At 52.3% G+C, this 13,698-nt stretch overlaps 7 protein-coding genes across 7 annotated transcripts; 2 read left to right on the top strand and 5 right to left on the bottom strand.

Annotated features, from left to right (window-relative positions):
* Nucleotides 1–335: 335 nt before the first annotated feature.
* RHO25_011894 (uncharacterized protein) lies at nucleotides 336–2,024 on the bottom strand (the record flags this gene model as incomplete). The annotated part of the gene is made up of 2 exons (XM_023603307.2): nucleotides 336–1,818; nucleotides 1,867–2,024. 2 exons carry the CDS (start codon nucleotides 2,022–2,024, stop codon nucleotides 336–338), a joined length of 1,641 nt encoding a protein of 546 aa, XP_023454361.1.
* Nucleotides 2,025–3,728: 1,704 nt separating this feature from the next.
* On the top strand, nucleotides 3,729–4,158 carry RHO25_011893 (uncharacterized protein; the record flags this gene model as incomplete). Its single annotated transcript, XM_023603306.2, has 2 exons — nucleotides 3,729–3,824; nucleotides 3,883–4,158. The coding sequence occupies 2 exons, from the start codon at nucleotides 3,729–3,731 to the stop codon at nucleotides 4,156–4,158; spliced, it is 372 nt and encodes a 123-aa protein (XP_023454360.1).
* Nucleotides 4,159–4,761: 603 nt separating this feature from the next.
* RHO25_011892 (uncharacterized protein) lies at nucleotides 4,762–5,517 on the bottom strand (the record flags this gene model as incomplete). Its single annotated transcript, XM_023603305.1, has 3 exons — nucleotides 4,762–5,076; nucleotides 5,134–5,422; nucleotides 5,477–5,517. The coding sequence occupies 3 exons, from the start codon at nucleotides 5,515–5,517 to the stop codon at nucleotides 4,762–4,764; spliced, it is 645 nt and encodes a 214-aa protein (XP_023454363.1).
* Nucleotides 5,518–5,713: 196 nt separating this feature from the next.
* Nucleotides 5,714–8,430, bottom strand: RHO25_011891 (uncharacterized protein; the record flags this gene model as incomplete). The annotated part of the gene is made up of 2 exons (XM_023603304.1): nucleotides 5,714–7,925; nucleotides 7,976–8,430. The coding sequence occupies 2 exons, from the start codon at nucleotides 8,428–8,430 to the stop codon at nucleotides 5,714–5,716; spliced, it is 2,667 nt and encodes an 888-aa protein (XP_023454362.1).
* Nucleotides 8,431–8,826: 396 nt separating this feature from the next.
* On the bottom strand, nucleotides 8,827–9,743 carry RHO25_011890 (uncharacterized protein; the record flags this gene model as incomplete). Its single annotated transcript, XM_023603303.1, has 2 exons — nucleotides 8,827–9,542; nucleotides 9,596–9,743. The coding sequence occupies 2 exons, from the start codon at nucleotides 9,741–9,743 to the stop codon at nucleotides 8,827–8,829; spliced, it is 864 nt and encodes a 287-aa protein (XP_023454755.1).
* A 221-nt stretch (nucleotides 9,744–9,964) lies between these two features.
* On the bottom strand, nucleotides 9,965–11,251 carry RHO25_011889 (uncharacterized protein; the record flags this gene model as incomplete). Its single annotated transcript, XM_023603302.2, has 1 exon — nucleotides 9,965–11,251. The coding sequence occupies one exon, from the start codon at nucleotides 11,249–11,251 to the stop codon at nucleotides 9,965–9,967; it is 1,287 nt and encodes a 428-aa protein (XP_023454756.1).
* An 807-nt stretch (nucleotides 11,252–12,058) lies between these two features.
* RHO25_011888 (uncharacterized protein) lies at nucleotides 12,059–13,513 on the top strand (the record flags this gene model as incomplete). Its single annotated transcript, XM_023603301.2, has 1 exon — nucleotides 12,059–13,513. The coding sequence occupies one exon, from the start codon at nucleotides 12,059–12,061 to the stop codon at nucleotides 13,511–13,513; it is 1,455 nt and encodes a 484-aa protein (XP_023454759.1).
* Between the last annotated feature and the right edge of the window lie 185 nt (nucleotides 13,514–13,698).

The following is a 13,698-nucleotide window of genomic DNA, read 5'->3' as shown; positions in this document are numbered from 1 at the left end:
TCCAGTGGGCTCACCGTCAGCCAGAACTCTGAGTCCTCCTGGATTTCCAGGCAACGGGCATGACGATGACAAACGGCCATGGCGAACGACGTCCAAGGTGTAAGGCTGGTGGTTCGAAGGCTACCATTGACGACCCAAACACGAGCGAAAAGGCCAATCAGAATGCAAAGGAAGCGGCTCGAGGATACGCGAATACATCGAGGCCGCTGGACTGAGACCCGAATCATGATGAGAAAGTACGAAGACAACAGATAACCATCACGTGCTGTGCAGTGCACAAACAAATTTCATGTCGTGCGTGCCGTCCCTTCTTCCGCATACTCTATCATGCCCGTCTATTCTAAGTTCAGATCAGTGTACCCTCGGTCCTTGACCTCCGTACACCTCTGTCTATAACCTGGTCCGGACCCAGCATATCTCACAATCGTCCTCTTAGTCTTCCCAGGAACATTCCGATTAACACCACTCATCCAAGAATCGACCTCCAGCACCAAACTTCCCTTCGAGCACTCATGCACATGCTCCGTCCACTCCTGCACCTTCTCCTCCTTCGCCTCCGCATACGTAACCCCCTTCTCAAAACAAAACTGGATAAAATCCCCGACCCAATTCACAGCAAATTCAATCGACCTCGGAATATTCCCAAAAGCCTGATGAGGTCCCAGAACAGTATTCATATTCGGAAATCCTTTGATGAACAACCCAAGATAAGTCCTCACTCCATTCTCCCAAGCATCTTGAATCCTCAATCCATCAACTCCTCGGATATCCATACTCGTGAACGGTCCTGTCACAGCATCAAACCCTGTAGCATAAATCAAAACATCAACTTCAATATGCTCTCCAGTCTTCAATTGAATTCCTGTCTCCGTAATCTTTTCAATCGGCTCCTCATTCGCAATATCAACCAGTCTTACTCGTGGATCGTTGTACGCTTCGAAATAATTCGTCTCAAGCGGCAAACGTCTCGTACCCAATCCATGGTTCTTCGGAATTAATTTCTCTGCAATTTTAGGATCGTTTACTCGTTGGCGGATTTTGTCGGCGATCCAAGCACTATAAGCCGCATTGGCTTCACGATCAAAATTGATATCAGCGAAGTTCCCTAGCCATTTTCCAAAGCCGGGTTTGGAGTACAAGTCTTCCCAAATGGCGTGCCGTTCTTCTTCGGGGACTTCGAGAGTTTTGCGGGTGTCAGACATGTGGATAAAGCCGGACCAGGAATTCGAGCAGCGTTCGAAGATCTCGGGGTATTTTCTTCTGTATTCTGCCATTTCTTCGGGGGAGATGGGTTCGTTGCGGAGGGGAGCGGACCAATTTGGTGTACGCTGGAAGACCGTGAGGGATTTGAGGTCGAAGTCGGGTTTTACAATTGTTTGGATGATCTGAATTCCTGTTGCGCCTGTTCCGATGATTCCGACGCGTTTTCCTACTAGTTGTTGGTTTCCGTCTGCTGGCCAGCGGGAGGGATGGAAGGCTGGGCCTTTGAATTGGTCGACGCCTGGGATTAGTGGTAGTGTTGGAGCGCTGACGATACCCATTGCTGTGATGAGGAAGCGAGAGGTGTATGTCAGGCCGTGGCTATCTGTCAAGAGCCATGTTCGACTATCTTGCTGCCAGTGAGCAGACAGCACTTTGGTGCTGAATTGCATGTATTGTCGGAGGTCAAACTTCTCCGTTAAGTACTGTGCATATTTCAGTGTCTCTGGCTGAGGTGCAAAGGTCTCTGTCCAGTTCCACTCGTCCAGTACTTCTTTTGAAAATGAGAAGCCATAGCTGACGCTCTCTGAGTCAAAACGACAACCCGGGTAGCGGTTCCTGAACGAAAGTCAGTTATGTACGAGGAGATACTGCTCCTACACTCACCAGTGCCATGTACCACCTTCGCCCGTGGCTTCGTCCAAAGCTTTAACTTTTAACCCCAGCTGCTGCATTCGATACAGGGTATAGATGCCGCTCAAACCACAACCAATGACGAGCACATCGTACTCTGGCTGTCCTGCTGGCCTTTCAATACTGCCCATTTTGAATACCTTATGACACTTGTATCGTAGGAAGTCGTGAGAAAGCGCCTCTGCTTAGAATCAAGAATGTTGATGCTTACGAGGCACTGAGGCAGGGATGACTGTGTCGTACTAGGGTATCAGAATACAGAAGAGTTTTGTATGCAAACTATCAAGCTAGTTACTCCTCACATCTCCAAGCGATGGCATATGCTTCTCGAACCTCGGGGTTGCAAAGCGAAGTGACTAGCCTATCATCTATTGTTGAAGTGGCCAATTGCCGTGGGTACCTCAAGCTATCGGCCGGTCTTGGGCCCGAGTCCGGCAGCTCCAAAAGGTTAATGCCGCATAATGTGTTGTCGTGTTTTACTTTCGACTAGGGTGCCTGGACAAGGATCATTGCGCTATCTGATCTCGCTGCTGTTGTTGAACATCGAGATCACTGTGCGACGGTGCGAAGATGAGACACAATGCGTAGATCGTTGATGACCAGCGCAGCGCACATTTGGGCACGCTGAACAAGCCTTTCACATCCCTTCGAGTAGACATGCACTACTTGAGTTTGATATCGAAGTGTCAAGACATGACTTATGCCTAGATCGGGACTGAGAAGAGCCGCTGCATGTTCATGAGCTCGAAGCCTTTCATCCTCCGCAGGCCTCGCTTGATGAGTGACAAGAAGAGTATTGTGCGCATGGAGTCCGCAGTATCAGTGAGGAATGATGAGAGTGTCATCAACGTGTTTCAGCAGGCAACTGAGAAATGTCGCAACTAGAGTGTAGCTTGCGAGCCATGACTCAAAAAATGCTTCTCTTGACTGCATGACGTCCAGGACTGCGCAGGGAGGTCTGATGTACTGACCTTGCATCATGAAAAATCGCATATTGTTGCAAGCCATGTGGGCTATGTGCCATGAATCCTGAGTGCTGTTCCGTTCAGCGTCCCAGACCTCTGTCTCGTGGAGCAGAGATACTGGCGGCGACCGGGCTCAATTGGCAGCTAAGCTGCCGGCCGATATGCCACTGATGGTCACTCAGGAAGCTTCGAGACTGGTGCTCGCAGGCCACGCAGGCCAAAGTTTGTAGGCTACAAAATCAGTTCTTGATTCATGGCTGCAGTCCTGGGCAAGTGGGTATTTCTGCCAGAAACTGCTTCCCAAGCAACCAACGTAAGAGCTTCGCGTGGATGTTCTTGTGAGCGACATGCCGTTCCGGACCCCAAAGCTGTTTATTCCAGTGTCATCAGTAGCATATTTCAGCGGATGAGGAGGTGTTGTCGTGTTTTCGGCAGAGGAAAGTTCGACTCGTGGAAACGAAGATGATGGGAGTCGGCATTTCCGTTTTTGTCGCCGCTCAGTGGCATTTCCCGTTCTGTCTCGCCCACATCACTTCCATCACTTCTCCTCATCAACATACATCCTCAGATGACTTCCTGTGTGAACACAGAGCAAATTCATGGTATCCCGCAGCGTCGGAGATAATCAGAAAGATGGTGCAAAGCACTGCTTTTCACCTTCCTCAGTGCTCGGACCGAGCTTACACGTACCAAGCCCGAAATGTCGATAGACTTCGGCCTGCGAGGTCGATAGCTTGCTAGACGCCGTCAGTGAAGCAGTGGAAGCAAAAGCAGCTTAGGTCCAGGTTTTTCTCCTCTAAGTCCTCTCTGAATCACGACATCAAGTCTCGAAATTGTCCCGCATGTCGAGATTTCGGAAAGCCAGAAAACATGTCCTCCTCAGGCTCAGGAAAACAACTGACCCTCTTCATAACAATGAAGATCAAACCCGACAGAATCGAAGAATGGAAAGCAGCTCACAGACCAGTACGATCTCTTCGTCTAAAATTTCTCTCCTTCATGTCAACACTAAACCCTTCTCTAGGTATGGGCCGCGACCGCCGCAGAGCCCGAACAACTTTTCTTCGACCTCTTTGAAGATCCCAATGACCCCGGAACGTTCCGCTTCATCGAAGTTTGGTCCAAGGACCGCGAATGGTTCGAAAAGGAACAATTCACAAAAGACTACTACAAGACGCTGTGGCCCAAGAGCGAACCGACGTGGAGGGAGCCGGTGCAGGTTGAGTATTACGAGCGTTCGGGAGACGGTCTTATGACGTATCGGCAGGGCTTTTTGGATTTGGGGAAGAAAGTGGAGTAGGGCGAAATGCAATAAGGCGTAGAGAGGGCTAATCGCCATGGCGCTGGTATAGTCGAACGAGATCCAATGACTCTAGAGAAGGTCAAATTGCAAGGCGCTCTTCAACAAAATACCCCTTCCATTGCCAAGATTTCGGCCTGCTCCTAATCACCGCAACCCGGATAATCGAGCACGGTGATACTCTCAGAGACCCCTCCTTGTCAACTTTCGAGTTCGCTGGTGCTGTTCCAAGACTCGATTCAGTACGTCTGTTCCTCTACAGCAATGCTTAGTCGAGACCACGAAGGCTTACACCAGCTTCTAGAAGAAAGGTCCGTACACTGACGTGTTCTCGAGATATATCGAACAACTCGGGCTACAAACAGTGAGTGGCATGGACGATGTGCGACGCAATGAAGTCAATTTTTGGATTTCTGAACAAACTTGCAAGCTTTCATCGATGCTTCGTATTGGTCCTGTTCCAACTCAAACAAGAGCTAGCATTGTCGGGCTGTAGCAACGCTGTCTCTTGACAGCGTGATACAAGCTGCTATAGCAGCTTCGCCAATGCCAGCACGTATTGCTGATGCTACTGCTATCGCCGTGAAGCAACGCAACGCTCGCTTAGAGAGTCTTCCTCACAATGTCGCTCAGCTGGAAAAAGCCTCGACTTGTAGCGACGCATCGCATGACGTCGCTCACGTACGCTTCGCAGGAGACTATGCGCTGCCACGATTCATCTTTAGCAACCAGCGAATGCAAGCGTTGCGTCGTTGCTCTGGTGAGGGACTGATAGATTTGGTCTGTGATTTGGCCCTCAGTCTGCGAATACGCCCATGCTGCGACGTCAACAAGTTCTTGTTCGTTCACATCACCGGTGAACCGAAGCTGGAATCTGAGCTCTTCAGCCATGTACGCTGAGAGTGCTGGACACACGTACTATGATGAGCAGTTAGTCACATTCTCATTCATTTGTAAAAACAAAGGGCTTCCTACTTTATCGCCAGCCATGTGGATGCAGACAGCGAGCTTGATGCGCTCTCCGAAGCTTCCCACCAGCTGCTCTCGAATTCTGTGTTGCAAGCCATACAGGAAGAGGAGAAGGCTTTTCACCACCGCAGCGCTCTCTTGTAGGAAGATCATCCTCGTCTTGGATTCTTGGAAATCCCTGGTGCAAGCAGCCCTGAACCAAGACGATGCGGTGCAGACGATACTCCTGTGCACTTTGAACTCAGTGTCTCCGGCACGCACGATGAGGTCGGCAAATTCGCCGTTGTCGAAGAGGCTAGATGTGGTCAATGAGGGTAGTCGATGAATGAAGCGCGTCAAAAGTGCTTACCTTTCCATCATCGTGCTCAGTCCTGTCTTGTCTGCTGCCATATTGAGGGTGTTCGTACAAAGATCTTAAAGAGCGGACAAGGGAAAGCCGCAGTGACTGTTTTAAGCCATCAGCTTGTTGTGTTTGCTGCTTGCCGTCACTTATCCGTGTTTCAGAAGCCAAGCCACATTCCGCTCGTTCCAGAAAGTTCAATCACTTCAACGTGAGAAGTGAAGTCTTCACCTTTCACACCTCCAATCACAAGTCAATCAACCCAGCCCCGTTCTCACTCCCCTTCCACCCCTTCAACAACTCCCCAATCTCCCCCTTCCCTTCCACATCCGCATACTCCGCCGCCGTCTTCCCATCCGCATTTCTCAACCCCAAATCGCACCTCCCCGTCTCCAACAACAACCTCGCAATCTCCACACTCCCCTTCTTAACCGCACAATGCATCGGCGAATACCCATTATCACTCTTCGAATTCACATTCGCCCCCGCCTTCAACATAAGTTTCACACATTCAACCTTCACATTCCAGCACGCAACAATCAACGCCGTATCACCATTCGCTGAAGCAAGTTCAATATTACATTTTTGCGATAACATGAATTCCAAGCATTTCGGATGACCGTTTCCTGCGCAGCGGACGAGAGGCGGTTGAGGAGAATCGGAGGTGGAAGGGACGGGGACGTCTTCGATGTCGATGGGGACGCCGTATTCGAGGAGGAGTTTGACGACGTTAATGTGGCCGAGGCCTGCGGCGAGATGCATAGGTTGGACGTCGACTTTGTTTACTGCGGTGGGATTCGCACCGGCGCGGATGAGGATGCGGGCGTTTTCGGCTTTGTCGACTCGTGCGGAGCGGTGGAGAGGTTGGTCGTTGTCCATGTAGGATGTGACGCTTGCTCCTTTGCTGACCAGGTATTCGACTGTCAAGGTGTTGGAGATCTCGGCGGCGATGTGGAGTGGTGCTTGGTTGTATTGGCCTTTCGCTTCAATGTCTGCTCCGGCTTCGACGAGGATTTTCACGCATGGTAAGTGATGCCAGCGGAGTGAGAGATGGATGGGCCTGTCGCCCTCGTCCGCGCGAGGGTCCAGGACGGCGCCTTTGGAGATTATGTACTTCAGTATTTCAGGTCTGTTGTTGCGGGCTGCCTGATGTATCGCACTCCAGCCGCCGGCTCCTCTGGCTTCTATGTCGGCGCCCTTCTCTATCATGGCTTGCGCGATCGCAAAGTGGCCGAAGGCCACCGCTACGTTCAGAGGCTGGTTGCTTGACTTGTTTATGGCGTCTAGACGAGCACCTCGAGCCAATAATAACTCTGCCGCCGCAGTAGTGCCTTGTTCAGCGGCGACATGTAGTGCGGTCCCACCTTTGCTCTCGAAAGCCTCGATATCTGCGCCTTTGTTGAGCAGCAGATCGATAGTGACCGTCATGCCTTTGAATACAGCTTTGTGAAGAGGTTGATCGCCAGCGTGATTGATGGCATCCAGTTCCGCGCCTCGAGAAATCAGCAGATCGGCAACAGCAGCAGCGTTGAACTCTGCCGCAACGTGCAACGGGCTGTCTCCGTTCTCTGCTTCCGCTGCTATATCGGCTCCTTTGCTCAGCAGTAGCTGTGTCGCTATCACATGCAAGTTCCCAGCCGCATGGTGCAGTGGATGCCAGCCGAGATACCCAACACACTCGAGGTCAGCTCCAGCTGTCAGAAGTGCTTTGATGACCTGCAAATCGCCCTTGATAGCGGCCCGATTCAGCGGCCAGTTCCCATGCTTGTCTTGCACATGTATATTCGCTCCAGCAGTTCGAATAAGGTACAGCGCGACTGGAGTCTTCTGCTCTCTGCATGCGAGATGTAGTGGTACCATCCCATCATTGTCGTTCGTGGTAGCCTCTATGTTTGCACCATACGACACTAGCACTTTGACCACCTCTAGACTGCCGTTGTTTGCAGCCAGATGTAGTGGTTGCAAGCCCTGGGCATTTCGCGCGGATAGATCAGCTCCTTGTGAGCAGAACGACTTGACCTGGTCGACCTTGACATCGCGCACAGCAGCGAACAGCTTCTCACTTAGTGCTTTCTGATCCGGATTCGAAAGATCCGGCGCAGCCTGTGGTGTGGCAACTTCTCGGATCGGCAGTGAAGAGGGCACAGAAGATGGACTCTGAGGTTCTATTTTCTTCTCAGGTTTATGGTGGTCTACCACAACGAAGGAGGCATCCTCCCGGCGTGTCTCGTTATCGTTGACAAGAGTACGAGATCCCGTCGACGCCTGAAAAGAATTAAAGGCTCTCCGATAAGCTGGGCTATCCACGACTTGATCGTCGAACTCAAACAGAGTAACTTCAGCGCCACTGAGAATGCTCGGAACGTACTTCTTGCGGTATGTACGAGATCTTCTCACCATAGTCTCGAGGGCAGCCGTGTTGTCACTCAGGATGCGCCGTACGTTGGTCAAAGAGTCTCTGGGACACGTTGTCAGCAATATTCTCATAATGGTGAAGAGGCCGCATACGCCTGTGTGGCCGATAGCAGCCCAGTGAGTGCTTGATTCAATCCTCGCAGCGTTTGCAGCCTTTCTGTGAGCTCTGCTTCATTCCACAGAAATTTTGCTTTCCCTAGCAGAGTACGCCCGGTCTTCGAGGCGCACCTGCCCACTGTATCGGACAGAGCCACGATGGTAACATCGCAGCTCTCCAGCGCATTGCGCAAATTGTCTCCTAGAGAGGGCACGCCAGCATCGTTATGTGCTGCATCTGTTAGTTTGCTCGAGAATGCCGTCGGATCCGCTTTCACAAGGTGTTCGACCTGGCCGAGCGTCGACGAGATGATGGCGCATTCTGCAGATATTGCGGTCAATGTAGTGTTCGCTCGATTGGCTTTGCCTGCTATGTCGTGGATTGAATTGCTCACGCGGGCAGTCGCGATGGCGAGACTTGACACAGCAACTGCGATGGACAGCGGATCCATAATGTGGCACTACTTTGACACATGAAGGACAAGAGCAGTACTCTCGGATGGTTGGAGGTTGCTAGTCGCTCAGCCCTGCCTTGGCGTGGCCTTGAGGGCGGGTGTGGCGGTAGCTCAGCTGTGCTGTATGCGGTATGAATCTGCAGCTTTAGCACATCGCGAATGCGAGCTCCCGAATTGGTATGTGTGCAGATCGCAGGCATAGGATGTTCATGAATAGCAACTTGTTGCTTGCCCTTGCCACAGAGATGTTTCCGCTGTGTGTATTGATGTGACTTATGCAAGGCTGTCAGCGCAGGCGTCTTGATAGTTTCCAGATCATCAGCCAAAGTCCGACGCAGTCCTCTCAAATATGCAAAGTACTTCACGCGCATGCCAGGCCGGACCTGATGGCCTCTACAGATCATCCGGGTTGAAGCCCTCGACGACCGTTCCTCTCCTCTGCACATGTCCGCCAAACATCTCTTTCGCCCTCCTCTCCTCCTCCGCCTTTCGCGCCTTTGCTTCTTCCTCCTCCTTCGCCCGTCTCTGATCCTCAATCTCCTGCTCCTCTTTACTCAACTTCATCTTCGGATCTTCTCCCCGCTCTACCATCTTTTGAACATCTGCCAGTGCTCCTCTGTTCATGACATATTGGTTCGGCCAAGGCTGGAAGTCCGCGTCGAGGTCCGGGTTCAGCCATGCCAGATCCTGCTCTTGCAATGACTTGTGGCCGACGTTGCCTTCGGCTTTGGTGAAGGCGGGGCCTTGGTCTTCGGCTTGAGGTGTGGAGAGGCCGTTGGAGATTTGAGCATTATTGTCGCCTGTTGTCTCGGCTGCCGTTATAGAGTTGGGGTCCGTAGACTTCGACTGCGCTTGCGCGTCATCTTTGAGCGGTTTGCGGTATGTGGGTGGTACGGTAGTCGGCGCAATGTATTTCGCGTATGTGAGGAGTTCGTGAATGTCGATCTGTGGTTTCCGGTCTTTCGGTCTCGTGTCGATTGCGGGAATTGAGGCGATGTCTTTGCGCGCTTCAGCGAGCAGGCGGAGCGTGGTTTTGATCGTCTCGTCGAGCGACTCGGTCGTCGCACGGAGCTCCTGGATTCGGAGGTAATTCTGCTGATGTCTGACCACTGCGCTCACGATTCAGTATCTTGATGGTATTCATGCTGTAGTGCGAGCCTACAGTCGTCCAAGTTCTGCTTCACAGCTTCTTCTGCCGCAACAAGCTCATCTGCCGCGGCGAGGGAGGGGTTGTAGGCCGCGATGGAGTCGGTGAGCTTCTGTAAGCTAGCGTCTATGCGCTGATAGCTGGCCTGGAATTGTGAAAACATGCTGGCGACGTTGTTGGTAGAGGTAAAAGAAGTCGCGTGTCGTGTGTCGCGACGTGCTCAAAGCCGCAAGGATCCACTTTCACATGCCACATGCGCCAAGCCACTGGTCAATGGCCGTTGAACAGGGCTGCGTATCAATAATGCAGGGGGATTAAATGCACGTGAAAAGTGGATAGTGAACATCTGCTGGTTTATATCTATATTCTAAACAGCTTCGCAGCTCACGCCCCATAGTTCAACGCCTCTTCTGGGCTCAGTAGATTCAGGTACAGTGAAACGAGGTCTTCCGGCTCCTCGAAGAAGTCGAACATCATGATGCCCAGCCTCCTGCCCTTCATGCTGTTGAGAATAGGAATTAGCTGTTGGTTTACCCCTCCATCCGGCGTTAGAGTGCCATTGCCGAGGGCCTGGATTTCAGGAGTGTCAGGAGGCTTGTTACCCGTGTTCGTGCTCGATGCAAAGCCCCAGAACAAACTGTCAGGATGGTAGTCTGAGGCTGCTCGTTGAAGGTGAGCCTCTGTAGCATTCATCTTCATGCTGATGGTAGTCGTGGCTGGCGAGCCAACTTCAGCCATCGGATAGAAATAGTCCTGGATGTATGCCGTTTCCTCTGTAGTCTCGTTGTACACGAGCTCAATGTCCGCGCCGTTGACAGTCCATTTCTTGGGTGAGAAGTGCAATCCTGGAAGAGCACTCTCGTACTGCTTCTGAATGAGGTCAAGATCGAAGCGTTTGAGGAGAGTGATCTTGCCTCTGGCTTTCGCAAGAGTGCCCAGCTCTCCCTTTGCTTGCACGATATATCTCTTCGCGGCGGGAGAGCTTAGAGTTTCATACAGAGACAGTTGTGTCTGCATGTCGTCGCCTCCACCTTCATGCTGAAAGGATAGAAATAGAGCCTCACTGGGATGGAGATCCAGCCAAGCATAGAAGGCGTACATCACGTCTTCCACGGTTGCAGTTTCGGACTGCAGAGCATTGCCATGCCAAAAGACCATTGTCGTCCTCGTCACATCGAATGCGTACCGAAGGTCAAACACACGGATTCCAGCGTTGAGCATTTGTGAAAGCGACCTAGACTGGCATTTGTAATTGGCCGGGTCCACAGCCGAGATATGTGCAAGGTCGTTGACATATTTCAGCGCCTTTTGTGTAGCACGGCTGTAATTCCAAGTGGCAGCATCATGTGCTCCGGGCAAGTTTAGGTGCACAATTCTCGTCTCATCGTGGTACGCTTTCATCCACGTGGCTGTCGCCGGTTCCACGGTGTTGGGTAATAATAGGCTCGAGGCGTGTCCGAAGATGGGCGAGGCATCCTGTAACACTTTGTCCAGTGCCAAAGATGAGAGGTAATGCTCTTCAGGTGCACTGTAGAAGGTAGGAAGCCCGCTCGGTAAGCCCAGGAATGGTCCGGACAGGCGAGCTATGGAGGCGAAAACCAGGAGACCGGCAGCAATGACACTGAAGATCACGCAGATGCGCCATGCCGGAGTGGTGAGCGGTTTGAGCATCGCAGGCCATGTCGCAGGCTCGCGAGCCTATGTCGAAGCATCCATCGCAAGTCAGACGGGTTGATCAGTATCACGCTGCGCTCATCACGAGACCGATGTCGACCACATTGAGTTTGAGCAGAGTCGTCCCTGACAATGGCGCAAGGAGGCGCACCGATCCGATCCGCCCAAACCATGTCTGGTTGAGTAAGACGGTAACTGGTTCCTGGACGGCAATAGCATGCTCAGTCGAGATCAGGAATCAATGTGAAGGTTGAGGGCGATAGGGCTGAGTACAGCGTGGACTTGATGGGAGCACTGGCCGTAGTTCCTGCTCACCAAGAAGAGGTCGTATTTGTGCTGGTGACACAGCACGTGGGAGCGGACTTCGTTCGAACTTGGCTCGGCCAAGCCTCGACACAAGCAGCTGAAGGCCGTTGCACTCGATTCAGAGCTCCGTGCAGATCGCTCTATCACATGCAAAACCTCCGGCGCTTCGTACGCGCGGAGCTGGCGACGAGGGAGAGGAGCTGGACAGCAACGTGCAGACGTGCTCCTGCATGATCACGGACAGGCGAGCAACGGTTCCAACTCACGCCATGTCTTCGGTCCGCTGATGACGACGCATCTGCTCGTATCTGCCAAACACTCCTCGTGCAGCTGATGCTGGACTGACTTTACGCGCTCTCCTCTTCATTGCATGCCCATGACACTGCTTGTATGCACCTGCTTGCTACCCGCGACCTACCAAGTGCACCGTCGTCCGCTTCAATGACCCGCGACGCCTGCTACTCTCTGCACTCGAGCATTGCACGGTAATAGGCCATCATGAGCGTCGCTTCCCTCTGGCCGGCTGCCCGCAGCTTCACCCTGCCTCGAATCGCCATCATCTCCATCCTGCTGGTCGCCGTCATCCTCTTCCGGGATACATGGTTGCCCACGGCCCGCGAATACACGACCGCCTACAAGCAGCCGGCACCTCTTGCTCCACAAGAAGATGGCAAGCCGCTCATCGAGATCGATACGAGCCCGCCTCCCCCACTGCCGCCGGCGAGCAATGCAGATGTGGACTGCAAGTCTTTGCCCGGCGCCGATAGAGTCATGGTAATACTCAAAACTGGAGCTACCGAGCTGTATCAGAAGCTGCCAACCCACTTCGTCACCACTTTCAAGTGCGTGCCCAATTTTATGATCTTCTCCGATCTAAACCAGACCTTCGCCGATGTACAAATCCACGATGCAATTGCTCCAGTCAGCCAGAAGATCCGGGAAGAGCATGAGGACTTCAAGCTGTACAGGGCGATCGAGAAATGGCAGCGGGAGGGCCAGGATATGAGCAAATTACAAGGCGGGAATGGGTGGAATCTGGACAAGTGGAAGTTTCTGCCCATGTTTCATCAAGTCTTTGAGACTGCCGATGACAAGATCGACTGGTTCGTCATGATTGAGGCGGACACGAGCTTGTCGTGGCTGAACTTGCTGCTCTGGCTGCAAAAGATGGATCCCAAGAAGCCATACTATCTGGGCGCGCAGAATGTCATTGGGGACACAACGTTTGCGCATGGAGGAAGTGGTGTCGTCGTTTCTAGGAAAGCGGCCGACACGATCGCAGCAGCACGCCAGAATGCAGGAAAAGAGCGATATGACGAATCGTGGGAACGGGAGACTGCGGTGGCTTGTTGTGGTGACGAGATTCTGGCGAGAGCATTCCTCGCGGTTGAGATCCCGCTCACACCCGCATGGCCGCTCATTCAGGGCGAGACGATAAGCACGATCGACTTCACACATCACCACTGGTGTACACCTGCCATAACATGGCATCACGTCACCCCTATCGAAGTCGACCAGTATTGGCAGTTTCAGCTCGACTGGGCCGAAGAGCACGGTTGGCAGCATGAGTACCTGCACGGCAACATCTTCGACCATTTCGTCGCACAGCACGTCTCCGTAAACCGAACTTCGTGGAACAATCTGTCCAAAGACAAGAAGTTCGTAGCCGCACATCTCGCAGAGAAAGATGACACAGACTTCTACAAGCTCAAAGACTTTCAGCAGAGAGCAGTTGAGTCAGAAGAGTTGTGCGCTGAAGCGTGCATCCGCGAGGGAGATGGCGAATGTATCCAGTGGATGTGGGCGCCTGGTCGATGTCACCTGGGTCGCGACATCCGCTTCGGAAAGAGTGACGAGCGAGAAGAGCAACACTGGAACTGCGGCTGGATACAAGGCCGAATCGAAAAGTTTAGGAAGAGCATGAGTGGTTGCAGTATCAAATGGCAGGGCTGACAGAATCACATCGCTTTGGTGAGACTTATATCATCTTCACAACAACAAGAATATCTTTGCGCAAGCGAGAGGCACATTGCTTAGGCTTTCCAAGTGCTGGGAGCTAGAATCATGTAAATATAGAGGACGTGATGGAATTCATGGAGCACAGCGTTTGGGGAAAAGGTTTTGGCGATCAAAGGTGG

Source organism: Cercospora beticola, chromosome 8 (genome assembly GCF_033473495.1).
Source record: "Cercospora beticola chromosome 8, complete sequence".
In the NCBI taxonomy this organism is placed as follows: Eukaryota; Fungi; Ascomycota; class Dothideomycetes; order Mycosphaerellales; family Mycosphaerellaceae; genus Cercospora; species Cercospora beticola.
This window is presented reverse-complemented; position numbering and strand designations above follow the sequence as displayed.